This window comes from Carassius carassius, chromosome 37 (genome assembly GCF_963082965.1).
Source record: "Carassius carassius chromosome 37, fCarCar2.1, whole genome shotgun sequence".
Classification (NCBI taxonomy): domain Eukaryota; kingdom Metazoa; phylum Chordata; class Actinopteri; order Cypriniformes; family Cyprinidae; genus Carassius; species Carassius carassius.
In genome coordinates, this window is record NC_081791.1 from 21587885 (window position 1) to 21609961 (window position 22077).

At 38.3% G+C, this 22077-nt stretch overlaps 1 protein-coding gene across 1 annotated transcript in view; it reads right to left on the minus strand.

Annotated features, from left to right (window-relative positions):
* LOC132118375 (plexin-A2-like) overlaps positions 1–22077 on the minus strand; it is a 190459-nt gene that overhangs the window by 54087 nt on the left and 114295 nt on the right. The window contains exons 6-13 of the mRNA XM_059528186.1: positions 19921–20044; positions 17518–17671; positions 15716–15812; positions 9556–9670; positions 8524–8724; positions 7378–7474; positions 6795–6994; positions 409–560 (exon numbers count right to left, since the gene is read on the minus strand). Of these exons, the coding sequence (XP_059384169.1) occupies positions 409–560; positions 6795–6994; positions 7378–7474; positions 8524–8724; positions 9556–9670; positions 15716–15812; positions 17518–17671; positions 19921–20044 (1140 nt within the window). The remainder of the gene's footprint in view (positions 1–408; positions 561–6794; positions 6995–7377; positions 7475–8523; positions 8725–9555; positions 9671–15715; positions 15813–17517; positions 17672–19920; positions 20045–22077) is intronic.

Genomic DNA, 22077 nt, shown 5'->3' on the forward strand with positions numbered 1-22077 from the left:
AACCAGCCCTTCAGATAGAAATGTTCCCTTGTCATTGTTAAGATGTTTCTGTCAGATAAGACGGACTCAATAGAGCATAAAGGAGAAGGCCATGACCAAGCCTGCATTTCATACTTAGCCCTGATTGGTCGCTTTACGCTTGTGACATCAAAGCCGTGTTCATTGGATCCTGTGTGTGTTTAATGGACTCAATCCTGCTGTGCTTTAAAGTGAACTAGATGAAAACCTGAGGTGTTTTTTTCCATTGAAACAGCTTCTCAGTATGCGTATTGTAGGACATTATCTTTTCCAGCTCTTGCTATTTTGAGAAAGATTAAAGATAAAGTAAACCAGTTTTTTCCATTCTAATCTCAGACACACTTGCACAGCATGAATTCATCAGAGTTTTACATCTCTACAGTCACTCACTGTTCAGCAATAATGTAGCCGTTCTCCTGTGGGGTGCACTGGACTCCTGCTACCTGCACGTTGTTGACCATGTCTGAGAAGGACAAGCCTAGGTTCACACCACGGATGGTCACTCTGGTGCCCCCTTCTGGTGGTCCGGCCACTGGGGTCACCTGAAACAAGAGAGGAAGAGACATTCAGTAATTGATTCATTTAGTAAATCATTTAATCGGTCATTGTTTTGGAAAAACTTGAATATTTTGCAATAGAGTAAAGATATATTTCCACCATTCGCAAGTTTGGGGTTGATATTTTTTCTTTTTTTCAATTATGTTTCTTATGCTCCCCAAGGCTGCATTTTTTTATTATAAGAAAATACAGCAAAACAGCAATACTGTGAAATATAACTTTAAAATAATGGTATCACTTTATCTTAAGGTGTCCTTGTTACACATGTTACATGTAATTACTATTATAATAACGATGAATTATGCATAATTACATGCAAGTAACTCAAAACCAAACCCTAATCCTAACCCTACCCATACATTTTGCACATGTAGTTAATTAATATTAGACAGTACTTAAATGTATACTTACACTTTAACAAGGACACCTTAAAATAAAGTGTAACCAAAATAACTATTTTATCAAAATAATAATAATAATAATTCTGTAATAGCAAAGCTCTCTAGTTTTCAGAATTGGTATTAAAAAACGAATAAAAAATATTTTAATGTATTATAAATGTATGTACTGTCACTTTTAATCAGTTTAATGCATCTGTGGTAAACAAAAGTATACATTTTCATACTTTCTTTTTTGAATGCTCGTGTACATATTACATGAGGTGGAGTAAATAATGGCAGAAGTTTAATTTTTGTGTAAACTATCCCTTTAAAGATTGAACACAAAATGTTTCAACACACAAACATCAGGAAAGACACAAACATATATTTGCATAACACAGAGACATAATTAAGAAATTTAACACGCATAAGCCTTAACTAGTTAAAGGTCTTCAAATGGACCTTTTAAAAGGAAGCCTTTTAAAGATAATTGTCTCTTCTATTGTGTTTCACTTTAATAGCACCAAATTAGATATCAGTGAAACTCATTGTGGCAACTTCCTATCCTATTAAAGTTGCATAGTAAATTGAAATTCAGATGCAGAATTTGCATGCTGTTGCCACAGGCAATAAATCTAACACCAGGCCATTTTAGCCCTCGGAGCAGCCCACCCTCTCATAAAATACAATATGGCCACTCAGCGTGACCTTGGCTCTGGGTGCCAAAAAGCCTTCTGTGCTGTTAAAGCCCAAGAGAAGCTTAGCCCTGGACACTCTCCAGATCCAAATGAGAGAGAGGCTCTCCATCACTGAGAGAGAGGCAGAGAGAGAGAGAGAGAGAGAGAGAGAAAGAGAGATAGAAGGCCACATGCACAGTACAGCCACTACATACAATCAATAAACCATTTGTGTGCAGTCATGTGGACGTAAAACGAACATGATTAAAGTAAGAGCTTCTTCTAAGTGTGCCTGTTTACGGATCTAGAGCAGTGTGTTGCGGGAAGTGCCATTGCTCAACAGGAGGAGCGTATCAGTGAGAGTTTAGTGGACATTAATCGGTTTGGATGTAAACTAAGTGTGTCACTAGTGAACCTTAGGGTGGAAATATTTGAATCTTTTATTGCTTCTTGGGAACAGGACTGGAACAATAAAGGAAGAATGGAATGCTAAATATATCCATATCGGTACGAGTCAGCATCAGACTGACGATATCTAAAACAAACTAACTACAGAAAACTAAATAAACTGCTGAAATAATACAGAACTGATGCCAGAACACAATGTGGGTATGATCAGAATGACAAACAAAAATAAAAATAATCTGTGTCATATATGTATGCAATGTATAGTAAACCATTTTTTTTATGCATGTGTACTGTATGCTGCATACTACTTAAAAAACATATAAATATAAATGTTACAAATACATAATTTCATAGTAGAGCAAAAACATTTACTAAGATTTCAACAGTTTGGTCAAATAAATATACATGAAAAAATGAAATCCAATTTATATTACTTCTGTTGCATACTGCACATTTGGCTTTTGCTACTTCTTGAAATGCCTTTTTTTTTATAAATAAAAAATGAAATAAAATAATAAAGTACATCTTTCTATATATATTTATTATATATACAAATTAGTATTACATTATTATACAAATATTAAAAATATAATAAAATGATAATAACATGATAATAAAATGATAATATAAAATACAAACTGTACAAATCATAACTAGGACATCATCTACATTGTTAGGTTAATTATTTGAAACATTTATACATACTGCATAGTATTAATATTTAAAACTAGTATGCAGTATATAATTTACATCACAAAAGCAGTACTACTATTCAACTCCAAACATATTCACATCTTCTTTACAGATTACATAGATGTAACCATACAGATTTATACTTATTATTTACGCTCTAAATAATAAAACAATCAAGTAAATAAAAGAAAGCATGGTGGTGTATCCACTGGCCGCAGTGCTTTCATCTGTAGATTAAATCTCATCAGTTCATGTGATAATAGTCTAGGCATCAGATCCCAACTTCACCCTGAGCCTGGTGCTGAGCCTGGTGACTAGCCATTACAGACATCAAATGGGCTTTATTCATAGAGCATAAATATCTCTCACACTGACTCAATACTTCAAAGTCTCGTCCGCCCACTCAGAGGTGAAAGCGCTGCCTTGTTTGACCCAGCAGACGGCCTCCTCCGCCACACAGCTACTGGTTCCAGAGCTACAATTTGTGCCCAACTGCAATTTCACCATCATTACAAAAGTGACTGTCTGGATCCCGGCAGTGGAATGATAATGTGAGCTTCTTGAGAAGATCTTCAGAGTTCTCACGGATTGTTTGGCTTTGAGTTATACGGACACATGCACACAGACACACTCCCAGCCATGGGCCAGTGTCATGTCTTAAGAGTGGCTCAGGGACATGCAGGACATCTCTTCATTCTTAATGCATTCTATTTAAAACAGTAGCCCTGCCTGGATGCTCCTTACCCAGTGACCGTGATTTTGCCAAGTACAATATGTTCCTGGATCAACATCCTTGTTGATCCTGGAACAACATTCCAATTAACCAATCAGAACTGAGGGATAACTTTTTCAGGAAATATCTGTTTTAGGCTTACGGTCAGGGTTAGGGTTCATTTCACACCGATTTTAGGAATAAATTATTGGTTGGGTTAGGTTTAGGGGTAGGGATTGGGTTTAGTCTATATTTTTGGACATTAATGTTGATCCAGGATCAACAAAAAATGTTGATCCAGGAAGATGTCTTACTTGGCAAAATCATGTCCTCTTGCAAGTAAAAACTCTTAATGTGCTTCTTTCGTTATGGAATGCAGAAAACCTAATGCTTAACACCAGCATGTTTAAGTCTAAATGGGAATGTATTTCCTGTCCTCTGAGGGTTTTTATGCACTCAATTGCTGCGTATAATTAGAAAAGCTGTAATGAAAGTGTGCTGCACGAGGACGGAAGGTGTGATTTGTTACCAGGATTGGAGTCTTTTTAGCTGATTCAAGCATGTCCCAAATTCACACTGAGATGCAATTTATGGGCTTGATAAAACTCAGCTTATGACTTGTTTCTTGCTGCATAAACTGCACACTAAACACTTCATTTGCTCTTAAATGTCCCCATGGTTGGCTGCGATAAAGCCTGAAAAGAGGGGAAAAAAGAAAAGAGGGCTTTGGTTTTGAACTTCAGCCAAGCAAGCGAATGTTTAAGCAAGGAAAGAAAGGAACGAGGGATTTGAAAGTGGTACATCCGGTTTAAAATTGGAGTTTGTGGTTGAGTGAGTCGAGGTGAATGCTCTTCTGTAAATAGACATGTGACTTTGTGGAAGGCTGTGTCGTACTAGACAAGCGTTGTAGCTCTGATGGGAGAGAAGGCTCTATCAGGCTCAATATCATTTATTCATGACGATTTTCATCGTGGTCGGTCTCTCTCGGTGTGTTAGGGTGTGTGTACTTGTGTGTGTGTGTGTGTGTGTGTATATATAGGCCACATTTCCTGAAGCTTTGGTCCATGTTTTGAAACAAACTTATGGCTGGTTGCAACTGCATTTTAAAGTGGCCCATGACATTTGCCGACCCCAACCCAATCCCCCCCAAAAATAGATAATGAAAAATAGTAAATATATATATAGTTATATAGTCTAATCTATAATATATATTGTATATGTAATTGTACATGTTGTATTTACAAAAATAAATAATCAGTAACGGTCAATTACTCAAAACATCAACACTGATATAAAAGTTGAAAAAGTTCTTCATGGCTGATCCAAGATCAGTTCTGTGAAGCACATCCTTTTCCGTGACTTAGCTACTAAGGAGAGGCTCAGAGACCATCTGAAGCAAAGAGCCACGTCAAGACCAGCTTCAAGTGCCTGCCTTTCCTCCACATTCATTTGATGCCGAACCCATGGCTTTCACTGAGGACTTAAGCCTCATTAATATTAATAAGTCTTTAGAGGAGGGATAGAGTGCTGCTTAATAGAAGCGTTAATCTTTCATGACTGTCATTTTCTTGTAGGCAGATCTCGCTAATGTCTATGTATTTGCACAAATCAGCTTACGAATGTCTATATTCAGACAAAAACACACAGAAAATAACATAACTAAATAAAGAACAAAAGACCATCGTGGAAACGACTGCTCTAAAGGACATTTTTACATTTATGTGCGTTAGTGAGATTGAGAGAAGAGAAAATGTAAATGAATAACTTGGAGAGAACAGATTAAAAATGGATGAATTCAAAATATTCATACTAATTTGCTTTGAAGGAACTGCTCCACTGCTTTGTAATGTGGTCTTGGCAATTGCATGTGTCTGAAACATGAAATGCAGGACTCAATTTTCATTGGTGGGTGTAAAAAGGTTTTGGGTCTTCAACCTTTAATCAGAGACACTATATATTATATAAATACTACATATTTCATAAAATTGAGTGCTGTGTTTTAAGACTGGCCTATAAGAGCATACACATAGTAGCATATTAATGTCTTCACATACTTTGTTATGATACTTGCATTGCAAAGCCATTCAAATAATCAATATTGATGTAGAGAGCCATACACTGTAACTGTAGTACTAGTATATTTTAATTTTGCATCTTTATGACAGAGCGATGATTAAACATTTAGCATTTACACTTAGTTAATTTCTTAACTTCAGCTTTAGTAAACAAAATCGAGTAGTTTTAGACATATAAAGACATTTTGAGTATTTAAAATAAAAAACTAAACTTAAAAAATAAAATACAAAACAAAACAGTGATATTTAATCAAAATAAATTACAAAGTTAGCATTAATTAAATAAAAGCCCTCAGTTAAAGGTATATGTAAAACTGTGCATCAAACTCAAACACACACACACACACACACACACACACAAAGAACAGAATGTGTATGTTTCCATACACCAATAATGCTATTTTTAACACTCTCTCTGTCAACAAAAAACAGAAGCTGTTCATAACCTTAATTTACCCATTCATCCTAAATGAAAACAGACAACAGGAAGTCATAACCCTAACTTTTTAATTGGTTGGTGTGCACATGGGGCAACAGCTTGTGATATGCAGACTGCAAACAGCCACATGAATCAATGAATTCCATGAATCAGGTAGTTTAAGCACAGGGCACTGGTGCGTTACCTAAACTAATTAAACACCATGTCTTCCCTCAGTCTCCCAGCAGACACACACACACACACCTCTCCCAGTATGCCACCAACGTTCCAACATTGTGTCAATTACAAGAAAACATGAGATATTGGCAGCTAGAATGAGTATGATTGACGATGAGAGTGGCAGAGAAGCTGAGAGAGAGAGAGACATTACTCGCGATACACATAGCTCACCTTTCTCTGAGAGTCAATACAGAGCTCCGTCAGATTACAGAGTAGAAATATGAGCTGATGGAGACTCTTCCACACAACTCTTGTGTATGTGTGTGTTCATTTGTCTGAGTTATGAATGATGTTGAATACATATTTGTATTGTGTACTTTCGGAAAAGCATTTTTAAATAAAACGTATAAAAAATTTATGTTAAAGGTGTATGCATTAAAAAACTGGGGTCAAAATAAAGCACTGTGTGAATGATATATTTAAGAAAAATGTATGCAATGTAAAATAATTTTGTTTTGTAAATAAAATAAAAAATAAAATAAAATACTTATATTTTTGGGAAAAGGCCAGCTGACTCTACATGATCTCTTAGATATACTTCTGCCATATGTGGCCTAAATGAAAACAAGTACCACAGGAGAACAGAACGAGTCCTGTATAGTACACGTGACCCACCTCAGTGATGCGAGGGTTGGTGCACTTGACGTTTGTGCTGGCGAGGTGAAGCCAGCGGCTGGTGTAGGGGTTGGACATGGGACAGTGCTGGCGTAGGGTACAGCGGCCCTCCATACTGCACCAACCACACTGGAACTTCCTCTCTGCCTTCAAACACACGCCACAGCTGTCCCTCTGAGCGCCACACTTATACAGGTGCACTGTGGGATACATGTGGAAATTAGTCAAGTGTATTTACATCAATGCTGCAATAAGGATTTTATTTGGTGTAAAAGTTTTTATAAAGTTTTCTGACTTCGGTTGACCTATCTGATAGTTTAGTAGAGCTATTGATCATAAACGTATGAAGACTGATGAAATCATGAAGCTCAGCACAACCGTGATGCTTCAGAGGTTTTGCTGAGCATGAGAAAAGTTGCTTCAGACTTAAATATATATATATATATTTTTTAATAAAAACATGAAATGAGTAATAATAAGTCCAATCAATCACCTAAAATTTTATATACGGCAGAATGATTCTGGGAGGATTAGACAGGTTATAGAGTTAACACATTCTTTTGGTTTAAAACCACATTATTACCTTTGATGTTCTCAGGATTGTCAATGATGAAGTTTCCATTCCACACCACTGAGAAATCCACCGGCAGCTCACTGATCCTCATCCCTTCATACAGATACTGCAGAGAGACGGAGAGATGGAAAGAGCTTGCAACATTTTCCTGACAGTGCAAATGCTGAGATAATGCAAAGTTTATGAATTTTTTTATTGGATTTAGTCTTTGCCTGTGTCAATTATTGATTACAACATGCAGCCAAAAAGTGCACGAATAAACGACAAAGTACACAAGCAAATAACATGAGAGAGAAAAAGAGAGCGAAAGATATGTAGTTTGACTGTATTAGTGCTCTTATTGAGTTACCCCAGACTTGCATCATCAGTCTGAGGAATAAAGAAGACTTTCAACACTCCTATTTTCTACAGCTTGGACACTGAGCTCTAATTGCCTTCATCTCTACTTACATTGTGTGTGTGTGTGTTAGTTTGGAAGATAATGACTGAAAGAGAGTGAAACGTGGAGGCAGAAATGCAAAATATACCTTGGCTGTGCTCATTTCACAGTTCTGTGCAACATAACATCACAAACAGGTAACTAGTGTTTAATTAGCTAAAACCTGGATTAAAATCAAATTGAGGCATTCATTGCTCTCTTTTATAGCTTAGATTGTAGTAGAGACATTTAATGCACTGTAAGTATCCACTTATGAGGCAACTGAAAACAAATGAGGCAACTGCTGCTGTACAGTAAGAGTAGAGTGTTTTAAAATAATGTAAATAGTGGAGCTCAGATTGTTTAGGTTTAGAAAGAATCCAATGTCTTGGCAAATATGAGTTCAATTTGAGATCTCTTCTGAAACTCAGGATTTTTTTCTCACAGCATGTAGCTACATAACCAGTCGGGTAAGACTGAAGATTGGAGAATTTTAGGAGAAATGACTAAGGTGATGCCGAGATCTTGAAGTTTCAATTATACACTAGATGCTGTATCCTAGCAAATCTGAGCACAGCTTGACACACAGTTGCGATCTCTTATGAAACTCTGTACTCGTTCTCTGGACTCGTTAAAGATAAGTCTCAGCTTGTTTTCATTAAAATCTTATGGATGTCTAGGAGAAAAAAACTTGAGATTTTCATTATGATCTTTGCCATGCAAACCCAAACACATACCGAGCTGTTCTGGCACTGCACACTGGAGCTGTTGAATCTGAGCGCTGTGACTCTGTGACTGACTCCTTGTATGTGTAACACACACTCGTAGCCGCGCTGACCCGACTGAGGTTGTGGAAGGTTCCGGGCTTTCAGTGTGATGGGCTTCACCTCCCCTGCCGGGATCAGGATCTCCTCAGAGCGGACCAGTTGAGGACAGTCCTAAAGGAGTGAGAGGTGAAAACAAACATACACATGCATAAAAATCCTAAACCATCCGAGTAGAGAGCATGAAATCTGAATTGATAGAGCCTTATAGAAACATACAGTGTATAAAGAAATGCACACACTTCAGCTTCACACATGCTCCACATGCTCACATACACACAGCGAAACCTTAGGTGCTCTTTAAAAGCACGTTGAAGTGTTACCCTTTAAAAGCTGTGTGTGATATATGCTAGTAGGTCAGCCTGTGAGAGGCATCCCTAAGTAAGACCAGAAACATGGAAACAACTCTCTCTCTCACACTGTATATATTTAGCTAACTTCTAGGACAGCAATTTTCTTCCTAAAGTATTAGGTTAAAAACACACAAACATACACTTATACACATGCAAGCCTGAATACATGAATATGTAAATGCACATGCACACACACACACACACCATGAGTGATGGTGTATCATAAGTATTTTTTGCCTGAGTAAAGGTGTGTGTTTATTTTGTGCATATGCTTGTGTGTGAATAACTGGGAAGTCTGTGTGTGCTGTGGGGGAGAATATTCTGGATATTGACTGCTAATTGCTCGCTGTGAGAGGGTGAGCAAGTGTGTTTACCACCTGACAGGGTGTAATGTAGCACATTGATCAGCTGAACACCTGCAAATGCACACATACACACACACACACACACGCTCTCTAGCGAGGTGACCGTCGACTTCACACACACTTTTCAGCAGCTATTATTGGAAGCTCTACCCCAGAGGTTTGTGATCCTGTAGATTTGCTGCTGAGAGACTCTAACCTCAACACACAGTGTGTGTTTGTGGGTGTACCTCTGAGGCATTGACGCGTCCCTCCTGGAAAGAGCAGCTGGAGGGGTCGTGGGTGCAGAGGTTTCTGTACTTGCACCAGTGGCAGCGGAAGGAACTGGTCACACAGGAAAGACACCTAAACAAATGGAAAGAGTGCGAGTGTGCGTGAGAGAGATAGAATAAAGTATTACTACCACTCACATGAAGTCCCTGATTTATGATCCAAAGCCCTTTTTTGAGGGTACTGTGAAAGTAGTCAGCATAAAACGTAGCTCTGGGTTTTAGATTAGCAATGGGGAGCAGGTTGTGCCTTTGAGACCAGCACTGCTGTGTCCTTGACCTTTGCGGCTTAATGCTGAATAAATTAAAAGTGTGCTGCGGAAATTTGCATGTTCCGTTGGATAGCACTGTGCCACTGAAACCCTCTTACAACTGTACTGTGGCTCTGCAAAGGTTAGAACCAGAGGTGGGTAGAGTACCCAAAAACTGTACTCAAGTAAAAGTAAAAGTACTTCTAGAAATATTTACTCAAGTAAAAGTAAAAGTACTAGTCTTGAATAGTTACTTGAGTAAGAGTAAAAGAGTATCGGATAAAAAATCTACTCAAGTAGTTAGTTACTAGTTACTTTGGGTCATATATACTGAGCCTATTTTTATTTAGATATATAGATAAAATGTATGTAATGTATGTGTGCGTGTATAAATGTATATATTTCATCAGCCTTTACTCCAATTTATGTAATTTATTATAAAACCCTGTCTGTTTACTTAAGTAACAGATATAGGTGTCATGCCATAACATATTTTTAATACGACTGACTTTATATTAAATGTGAATTTAACATTGAAAGTTAATGTGATATAAATATTGCTACTAATCTTTCATTGTTCAGAAAGAGAGCAAATAACATTTACATTATCAAAGATCATTTTCACTGACAGTCTAGATTTCAATCACTCTCAGAAACTCCCATTAAAATCACTGAAACTGTTAACACTGTGAAATCAATATCTTAATTAAAGATTCGTACACACATTTGCACTTTGTTCTTTCTGACGAGAGAATTCGCCAGAAAGAGGTATTCAGTCAGTGAGCGAGTGAAGGAAGCACTGGCATTTTAGCGATGAGTCATCTGAACACCTCTGATTGGCCAATGCTTTAATAAGCTCAAAAGAATCATGTGTGATTGGTTATAATGCGCAGCGCTGTAAAAACGCATCTATCTCTGGCTCACCGCCAGCCAGCGATCACAGATCTCAATTCAGCAGCTGTTGCTATGACTTGCTGAACGTACTTGCACCGGTGTGATTGTATTAAAATTAATAAAATTTTCATTGGCTATTTTTTCTCTTTTAGAAGCTGCATTCAACTTGACTCCCCTCTGTTATAAGCCACACATGTACAACAAACTAATGTCACAGTGCTATCGTGTACTGTAATCGAATGTAGCCCAAGTTATTACCTGTTAAACAGTAGACAGCACACGCGGTGTTCATCTTATAAGGATCTCCATCGCTAGCAAATAATAGCCTTTGCAGATTTGCTTTCAATTCAGTGCAGTTCCAGACACGTTACAACTCTGAGTGAACCGCTGATGCTCAGCGCGTGCGGCAGGGAACTGAACAACTCATTCAAACTGATTCATGAACCAATTCACTCGTTTGCCAATTGGTTTGATCAAGCCTTTGAACAGAATTGACTCAAAAGAATGAATCATTCGCGACTGGGCATCGCTCATTGCCCAGAGAAAAGTAGACGGCTCGTTTGGAATAAACTGAAGCATTTATAACATTTATTGCATTAAGATAAAGTAACGAGAGGAGCGTCGCCCACAGTAACGGAGTAAAAGCACAGATTTTCCCCCAAAAATTTACTCAAGTAAGAGTATAAAGTACCCATCTTTAAATATACTCCGAAAAGTATTAGTTACCCCAAATAATTACTCAAGTAAATGTAACGAAGTAAATGTAATTCGTTACTACCCACCTCTGGTTAGAACTCTAGGATTGAGACACACAGACATAGTCAAAAGACATAGTCATGCCGTGACATATGATTTGCATTAGGTCTATATTGTCTGCAGTTAAATAAAAAATATGGTTACACTTTATTTTTAGGTGTCCTTGTTACAGTGTAATTATACATTTAAGTACTGATATTAATATTAATCAACTACATGTACTTACTATATGGTTAGGGTTAGGATTAGAATTTGGGGTTGCACTTTATTTTACAGTACGTGTACTAACATGTACTTATAGTGTACTTACAGTGTATTTATCTAAGAAAGTTCTGGTAATACAAGGTAACTACATGGGGTAGGGTTATGTTTAGGGGTAGGTTCAGGGTTAGTACCTAGTTATTACATAGTTATTGTAATTACTATAATAAGTACATAGTATGTACATGAGGAACAGGACTGTAAAATAAAGTGCTACCGAATTTGGTTTAGAGTTACTTGCATGTAATTATGCATAATTTATTGCTATTATAATAGTAAGTACATTTAACGTGTAACAAGGACACCTTAAAATAAAGTGTTACCAAAACTAAAATAAATAATAAAATTAAATTAAAATATATATTTACAAAAAAGTATAGTATTATATATTAATTGTAATATTTACATCCTGCAAGTATAATGCTATATTTATATTATTCTGAATATTGGAAAAAGTTTAATATCTGAGACAACTGTTGAAGATTAATATATACATATATAAAAGTGTGCACCAAAAACGAGCCTGTCCTCCAAAAAACACGACCATATAGGTCGTTTGTGCAAGCACCTTATTACGACCTATATTTACGTTTTAATGTTAAGCGCCCTCTCGCGGGCGTAAAAATAATGACAGTATTGCGTTGCGTCTGTCGTCATGAAATGACGTATAACGTCATTACCAATCAAAACGCACGTTTATTTAAATGCAATGTGTGGGCTTTTTACACCGATCTCACAGTATTTCCTACATATTTTACTAGGTGGCTTATTCATTCGAATGACCACACCTAACCCCACCCCTAAACCTAACCCTCACAGAAATCATGCTAAATTATAATTTATTGAGCATATACATTTTCATGCATGTCCGTTCCCTGGGATCGAACCCATGATAGCATGATTACCTATCAATGTATAGCGCAATAATCTACCAACTGAGGGCAAATAAAAGAGTACAAAACATTAATATGAAAACGACCTTTTGCCGATAGGGGCACAATTGTAGTATACGCTCTGATGGGTCGTATTTCAGGGATTTGGACAAACGACCTATACAAGCGTATTGGTTGGAGGACAGGTTGGAGCCCAAAAACACTTTGTATTATTTACAGAACGTATGACTCTGATTTCAACATATGCATAACAACAAAAAGCCAAGACAGTACAAAATACTCTAAAATGGGGTTTCACACCAAAACTGTTTAAACTGGTATAGAACAATCAAATTAGTTTTTAATTAAACATGGATCATTAAAATGGTATTTCAGACTCATGTAAAGGTGCTAAAAGTCATCTTAAGGGAAAATGGCAATTATTTAATTTACCGATACAGACAAGTGTTTGAATGCACAGCTGTTTTTTTTTTTTTTTTTTGGTTGTTATTTAACGATTCACCTTACGTTTGCGAGCACCTTCTCATGGCAGCAACATGAGGTTAAGTGTTTCATTTAAGGCCAAAATTTTTATAAACCAGGGTTGTGATCCCTGTGTCGCTTCACTTCTTGTGCACCATCTCTATTTAGGTGTATAATCAGTGTTTCAATATGCAGCGGGCAATCCACGAGAGAACACGGCCATACATTACGAGCATGTCTGTTTGCATGAATCTGTGTGTGTGCCTGCAGCGGAAAGCTTTCTATTCATCATGTATATGCAGATGAGCACAGATTATGAGAAAGAGCACGTCCAGAATCCATAATGCCAACAAGTTCCAATAAAACACTTACATCAGTCCCTCCAGTTGAGAAGTAAAGCTAAGATATAGCGAGCTGGCTTTGTTCTATTTGCAGAGGAACATATATTTGATGTTGAGGAATCTTGAAGATGTAAACCTCTTCAGCACTTTGGCATCCAAGAGTTTGTGTTTTCTGCTTGATGGCTAAATTATGCAGGATTTATGCTAAAATATTCATCGGAGCCGGCTTGCCATTGGGCCACTAGGTTCAAATGGGCCAACCTGATTGGACAGGTGAGATTTTTATATAAATCACGCGATATACCACGGTGTACTTAATCACTATATTGGGAACTCAAGATAAATTAGAGAATTTTACAGCATTTGAAGTGAAAGGGAGTGTGGGAGGAAGACCGTGCCAAAAACGGAGCCAGGTTGAACACACAAGGAGGGGCCATTCTGCCTCAAACTACCCATAATCCCCGGTGGCACTGGCACAAAGGGCCAACGGAGATCGGTGTGAGGTCTTTCACACGTGAGGAGTGTGTGTTCAAAGGGATTGGATACAGAGAGTTTGTTTGATTAGTTCCAAATATGTCAGATGCTTGGGTGACACGGCCGTGAGAGAGCGAGGAAGCCACGGGAACGGGGAGGGGGCAAGTCTTTCGGCGCCAGCCAATCAGTGCCCTCGGAAGCTACCTCTTCCTGAGCCTTTTAGAAAGCTTCCAGCTACTGGAGGGCTCTGTGATCTCCTGCACTGAGCAGCATCTGTTCTCAGCAGAAGGTACGCTTATGAGATGTGGTAACGAATATATGCTAAAACACACATAAACACGCACATGAGGGGAGTTTGGAGGCGCGACATGAAAAACAAAGACACAAAGCTTGCTCAGAAACAAGCGGTTGTTTATCAGCGGGCCTCCTGGAGAGTCGAGATGCAGTCAAACTCGCTCCTCTCTGATCTGCCATCACAGCAGATGAAGTGGAATTGAACTGTGACAGACAGCGATGCCTCCAGCCGGAGCGCCAAACCCACAGCACACTTAGATTCAGCAATTCAGACATCTCAGCCTCGACACTTGAGAAATGTCAAGCAATCAGCCGGCATTTGCCATAATGGATGCTTTTTATAGCCATGAGGCCCTCGCCAGTCACAGAAAAGTGCAGCCTGGGAGGGACGTGACACTAGCGTCCTGCAAAAAACGATTTAGAGAGTTCAAACTCGCTGCGAGAATCTGGTGCAGCCTTGATAAACTCTTTGAATATTATCAAACGCCTGTGGGCCCAAAATATTCAGTTCTTCCGTGTTGCATAACACTTTTGAAACATTCACAGCGTGCGGAGTGAGCTGGCTGAGTGCTGTGACACAACGCTGATACTCTACGACACAGGAAGTGAGAGAAATATCAGCAGGGTTGCGTTTGTGGGATGAATTCATCATAAAGACAAATATCACAGCAACGCGCCCCCATATGGTATGACACTTCATACATCTCATGATTCATCAGAAAAAGAATTCCAATTGAGTGAATGCTATTCCAAGAATATAAAAGTTTATCCTGAAAATCTTTGATAAAAATGAATATTAATCCTAATTAGAATTTTGAATTAAACAACTTGAAAAACATTCTCCTTCTGCTGATTTTCTATTTTCTATTAGAAAATTTAGGAGCCAAATAGCTATTTAAGCACAGTTTTAGCAAACTTGCATTTAGTGTTTTGTTTAAATACCAATGCAAGATTTTTCCTATAATTCCTTAAATGTTCACTTAATTTAAAAATAAATAGCTATACTACCATTTAAAAGTTTGGGAAAGATAATTAAATCCAGGATGCAGTAACTTAATATAAAATGGCATTAGACACATTTACAATGTTACAAAATATTTTCTATTCTATTCATTTGAACTTTGTATTCATGAAAGCATTGTGAAAAATATTTTATGACGTTTTTTTTACTGTATTTGGATCAAACTAATGTAGTAGTGAGCATAAAACAAAAATCTTCCCAACCCCAAACTTCTGAAAGGTAGTGTGTCAAAAAGAGCTATAAAAATAGATGAAATGACAATTAATGTTCTAGGACTCTGAAATCTGAGCTTTATTAGAGACATGAGAGATTCCTGATATATTTTCTTAAAAGGAAAACCTGTAAAGATGGACATTGTAGCCTTTTTTGCTCAATTTAACCCGTCAAGGGGAAATGATTGAGAAATTAACGAGTTCTCACATGCAATTTTTCTTAGCTCTGGAAATGAGTTAAATGAAGTGTGTGTATACTCACAGCTGGTGCACGCTGCAGTTGTAGAACTTCACCTCTGTGCTAATTAGCATCTGACCCGTTTCCTTCGAGTTCAGTCTGAGCTCCACACCTGACCAGTCTGAAAAGAGAGCAAGAGAGTAAGAGATGAGAACATTTCTGTCACATCGCATTCTGTTGTGTTTGGTTTGCCACCCTTTTTTCAGCTTGCTTCATGCTCAAGCTGTCTTCTGATTAATACTTGGCATTCCTTGCATCGTATTCTCACAGTCAAGCGGTGCCTCGAGCAGCTCTGCAGTGCGTGGCATCCAAACCGATATGAGTGTTTTTTTTTTTGGTAGAGACATGTTATTGTCACACAGAACACAGCTGAGCCCTGCTGTTAATGTGAAACAGGCCCGCGGGCGGCAGCGTCGATGTAATGGCGGAGGAGCGGCTGGCAGCGCCTCAGAACACCAGCCAGGCCAATCCCATTTGGCAGGGTGGCTGCGTGGAGAATGCCGATCGGCGTTCAGACCAAACACTCGCACTCGATAAGCGGCCAGCTCTTCATACTCAAATAAGCACGAGCTCTGTCCCAAACAGGCAGCGATTCAGCTAGCATACAGTGTGTGGGAGTCAGCCGTGACCCGAAAGCACCACTTCCTCTCCTCTTCCCTCCTTCGCACCTGTTTCCGCGCCTCATAACAGGGATGAACGGACTGAAGGGTAAAAGTTGGCTTTTTAAACATGTTTTTGGCACATATGCCAAGGACAATAACTGGCATGCAATTCCCAAACGCCCAACCGTCTCATGCCTTGCAGCTATTGGAAATAAACTAGGAATAGAATTGGTCACACCTACCACTCAATGAGCGGGTATTTCCACACATGATCGATGCTCATATGTTCCTAGCGAGCCCAATTCAGTCAAGAGAGACGCTGCAAATATGAGGCACCGGGGGATTAGATGACATTTACCTGAGGGAGGCCACTGATTGGATAACGCTCTCCCCAACAAGAGCATGGGGTTGTGGGTAAACAGAGCTGTCATTTACAGTGAGCTAGGAGGGGATTATTGTGATTCAGATAATCACAACCAACTTCTGCCGCATATGCAGCCATCTGTTTCCCAACAGAGGTTAGATGGAAAGCACATGTAGGAATTTGCCCGCAGACGAATGTTAGCTTTTAAAATAATCAGTGTAATCTTGCTGTATAGGTGTCGCCAGCAAAGTGAATACTTAAACGATACCTCTGTAGTTTCATATACAGTTACACCATGCGGTTTTTCATGGAACTGGATCCTCTACTTTTGGTTTCCCACACTGTGAACCGATCCCTGATTAAATTCATAACCACAGATGACTCTATTCCTGATTGTTGATCAGCGTTCAGGAAGAACTCCCTCCCTGGAGCTATTATGGGTGGGGAGAGGGCAGAGGGTTTGTCACCTGTAATGGGCGTAAGTGTGTCTGAGAGCACGCCTGTAGTCCTGGGGCCGACCAGGGGCCTGTGTAGGCTCATTAGAGCCGTGGTTGTATGTGGCCGGTGGGATTGATGGTGCGGCTCGAGAGTGAGAGCATGAATGAAGCCCTCATTAGGAACCGAGGCTGCTGGGTACGCTAGGGAGGGTCTATTAATAGAGCATCTATACAAAAGAATAGAGATAACCTCCCTGAGGGGAAAAGGTAGACAGATGGATAAAGAAAAAACAAAAGAGATGTCAATAGATAGGGAAAGTTGAGTACATGGAGAGCAGGAGATATAAGGAGTAAATCTATGGTGGTATAAAATAGTGTGGCAATACGGAGATTTAGTTTGAATATTCTAGTTTGAATAAATACCTTGATCTGTGGGGATGATGGGAACATCTTTAGCAGCGGGAGAAAGGCAGAGAATCTGATTCCCATCCACTCTGCCCTCAACCTCCGTCAGGTTCCCGAAGGAGCATGTGATTCCAGCGGAAAGATCCGGAACATCTGTCACTTTCACCAGCAGCTAGATGGAGGAAAGAGATCAGATTAGAACAGGAGTTTTCAAAACAAAACAAAACACAAAAGAAAAGAAAAGAAAAGAAAACAAAAAACAAAATAATCAGAATTACATTATTCTAAGAACCATACTTTTGTTTCACTTCAGGTTTCTCTACAGTGGATAGAACAAAAAATAATATTTACCTAGATATAGATATAAAATGCAGACATTAGTTCACATAAACAATATTTTTATTTTGAAAACTCCTGGATGTGGGGCCACAGCAATATTGACTTAAATTCATTTCATTACTTGTTTTATATAAATTTATATTATTTTATATTTATATTAGCATTATAGATACTTTATTAGTTTTATTATTATAAATAGTTAATAGTGTTAGCAATGCAAAAGGTTGTGGGTGCGATTCCCAGGGGAACACATTAGGTAAAAAAAATAAAATAAAATGTTAACCTGAATACACTTTGGATAAAAGCATCTGCTAAATGCATAAATGTAAATATAACATTTTTATTAGTACATTATTTTAATTAACTGACATTAATATTTTATTTTATTATGTTAATATTATTAGTACTGGTAACAATGCTTCTCTATTCATATTAATATTACTTTGTACATTATTTTATACATTTATAAGAATTTATTTTATAATGCATATGTAGAAAAAATACATATATAAAAATATAGAGCGTGGGTGAGATGAGTACTCGAACGAGAACCACTGTCTACATGTCTGAACCAAGAGTGCTATCCACCAAGCTATGGCTCCGAAAGAAGCTATTTATTTCTGATCAAATAACCTCAGTCTTCTCACATGGGCAAAGTTCATTCTGCAGCACGCACCAGATGGCCTCACACAGCATAAACTCCAGCCATCATTACAGACTTAACCTTATAAAGACTCCTGCTCAAAGAGGGCATTTAACAATCCATCCATTCTTCCTCTACCTTTGAACTACATCTCCTCCATTTCACACGAATGCTCTCGCACATCTTCTCAAAGCACACATGGCCCTCTGAAGTCATTCTCTGGGGGACCAGTGACACACAGGATGGAGCTCACAGGCTATAAATACACACATTTCACATGCAGGCTGGTCTTCTCGCCACTGAAGAAGAGGACTATTATTGCTGTGACATTTGTTAAGATTGCATGGCTAACTTTTTAACTTTTACCACATCGTTTTCAATAGTCCTGATGTTCCGTTCTGACCATCTCATTGACTTTTGCCCTTTCTTTTGAAATTTCCAGTGTCTACATGCCATCTAATTACTTCAAAACCACACGGATGTTCCTTTCTGCAGTCTTTAAGCTAGTGCGCTGAGAGCGATAGCTACAGAATTGCTAATTAGCTGTCTTGTTATTCGTTGTACATACACAGGCTGTACTCAAACATCAAGACAAGGCATTATTTTGCTATAAAGCATTGTATGACCATAACAACACAGACGAGGCATGATTGGAGTCTCTATGTTTTGCCTTTGCTCCTTTCATTGCGCTTTTTTTAATTTCTCATCACGGCTGGCGATGTGCAGGGAGGGCTAATTGTTGCAAGCATTTCTAATAAAGGTAATTTGATTGTTTTTGCAGTTTTTCAAGCTCCTCCGGCGCCCGTGTGGATGGGTTTTGTTGTCATGGCGATGGTTTCCCTTCATCATATGAAGCGCGAACAGCGGTGACCCTGTTGTCATGTTGTCGAGCGCTAAGGCATGACAGAAACATCTAATTTACAGCCGGACGCCTCATTATCTTAATCAGGTAGCTGTGATACAGGGACTCGATCAATTATCAGGACATCACAATTTTTTTTTCCTGGCTTCCTAGAGAAGTTTAACCAAGGTGAATACCTTCAAACTTCCTAGTATGCCTGAGATAGTATTTTATTTTATTTTTTTGCATGAATAAGAAGTATCTAGCAGGGTAAAACTAAAAATAATGTCCAAAACAAGAGTCTTAGCCCTGAATCGATGTCTCTATCTTCTTGAACGCAACTCCAACTCCGGCCCACATGCTTATTTGGCATCTCACCCACACATATACCTTTCCCAAAGGCCTCTGTTTCCAGATATCTAGCTCTTCAAGCCCTCCCACACAGCACATGCTTTCCAAAACCCAAAACTGTTTATCTAGACATCGCACTGAAAACTAATTCATGTTAATTTTTCTTGCTCCTGTATTTCAGTCAACATAACCTCGAGGTTGTTGAGGTGTTGGTGTTCTTGTGGGTAAAGGTTATAAATGGTCTCACCGGTACGCTGGGTTCAGACACGGCGATGCTGTCTGGGTAAACCGTGGCTTTCACACACTGGTTCAGTGTGGCGGCGAAACGGTACGGCTCGTTTGCCCGCTCGCAACGATCCCTTTGAGAACATCTAGAAGAGAAAGAGGGCATAGTAGTTAATTGGAAAAATATTGGGACAACTAGAAAGATTGATGTTTATTAATTTGGCAGAATCTCAGAAGAAGATAACCCTTTTCTGAGCACATATCAAGTTAATGAATGCTTTACAAACCAATAAACAAAAATAAAATGAATTTAAGAGGAATATTCACTAGATAAATCATTTTCTCACCCTCATGTCATATAAAAATAAGTAAAAAAAACAACAACATGTTAATGCAAAGTGCTGTACAATTACGTAACACATTCTAAAATATATGCAATATAATAATAACTCCAAAAATAAAGAAAAATAAATTTAAAGAGATAAAAAGATGCCTGAAGCCATACAAAAAAAACTGAAGCAAAACTTTGCATAAATGACATTTAAATCATTATTCAGTGAGTTTTCATTATAGGGTTTTCAAATCTTATTCAATTCACAAATGTTGCATTAAAATGTGTCATACTAGATTTGATGTCTACGACAAGACACACCAATGATGTTTGATACCATGAAGTTAAATCTGGCACAACAAATGAGCATAAATGAGATTTCAGAACTATAAAAGAGGGGAATATTTCACATTTTTGCGGTTTGACAGCCCTCATTATGAAAAAGAGAACACTGGACATTCTCCAGTATATCTTCATCTGTGTTCCTTGGAGGGGAAAAAACATATGCATTTGGAACGACACAATTGTGAATTAATAATCTGTAATTTCCATAACTTTCTTTTCATTTTTTTATTTATTTTTTTTATTTCCCAATGAACTACATTAAAAAGTGTGGGTTGGTAAGGTTTTTCAAATATTTTTGAAATACGTCTCTTGTGCTCACCAAGGCTGCATTTATTTGAACAAATATGCACTGAAAACAAAATATTGTGAAATATTTTTACAATTTAAAACAACTGTTTGTTTTTTTATGTCATGATGCAATGCTGAATTTTCAGTGGCCATTACTCTAGTCTTCAGTATTGAATATGGTAGTGTATCCCTTTGAAGTGTGGTTAATTTTCACACAGGCTGCTGTCCTTGGTGCTGAACAATTTCATACCATCACTCTCCCTGAAAGAGCAATCAGTGACTCCCAATTCCAGACATCACATGTCGAAAGCTGTCATTACTGTCACAAGCAAACAATGTCCAGACCTTATACATGTATAATTCCAGAATGCATCCCCTTATTCCTCTTAAAGCGTTTTTTACTTAGCAAAAAGCACTGATGGACAGGAAAATGCCTTTTTTTTTTGCAAAATTATTATTTTTTGTTGCATTTACACATAGACTAAGAGAAACTACTATGGCTGATCCATCCTACAGTACTAAAGCTCACTGTACTTCTGCAAATCTGAGGGTTGTTATTTTTACTTTTCACACCACACTCATTCAGCCTGTCACTTGGTTATAACTCAGCCTCCCTCTCTTTGCTCCTCTATCTTTGACAAAGAGCGTAGGCTTGCAATTTGCCATGTCTTTTTAACATGTCTAATGCACTGGGTGGGGGGGGCACTTAATGTGCTTTCAGATGCCCGGGATGGCTTGTGGATACTTCACTGTCTGAAAACGTGGGTGTGGGTTTGTCTGTGTGAGTGTGTGCATCTTTCCGAGCCGCCGAATCCAGGCGCCGGGTTTGATTTTGGAGGAGGAGGTGGGTGTACTCGGGATACTGCGTTGCCATGGCACCAGGAGATGGCCATTATAATGTGTGTGTACATGTAAGTGTGTGTACTTAGTGGGCAACCTCTTCTCTCTTTCATTAAATGAAGAGTGTGTGCTCCCAGTACACATCGTTTTGTCTCCAGAGGGGTTTATTCTGCCTCTCGACAGCCCTGGTCCTCTAAAGACCTGAATGAAATGCTTAGAGAGCTGTATACACTTCAAAGAAAATGCCTGAACACACAAGCACACACATACAATATGATTCATATTCTCAAGGTTTGTTGCACCAAAATGTGTTTTTTAGTTTGACTCCTCTCAGTGCCATAGAATTAAACAGGTTGTTTTAGCTTTAATATCAGC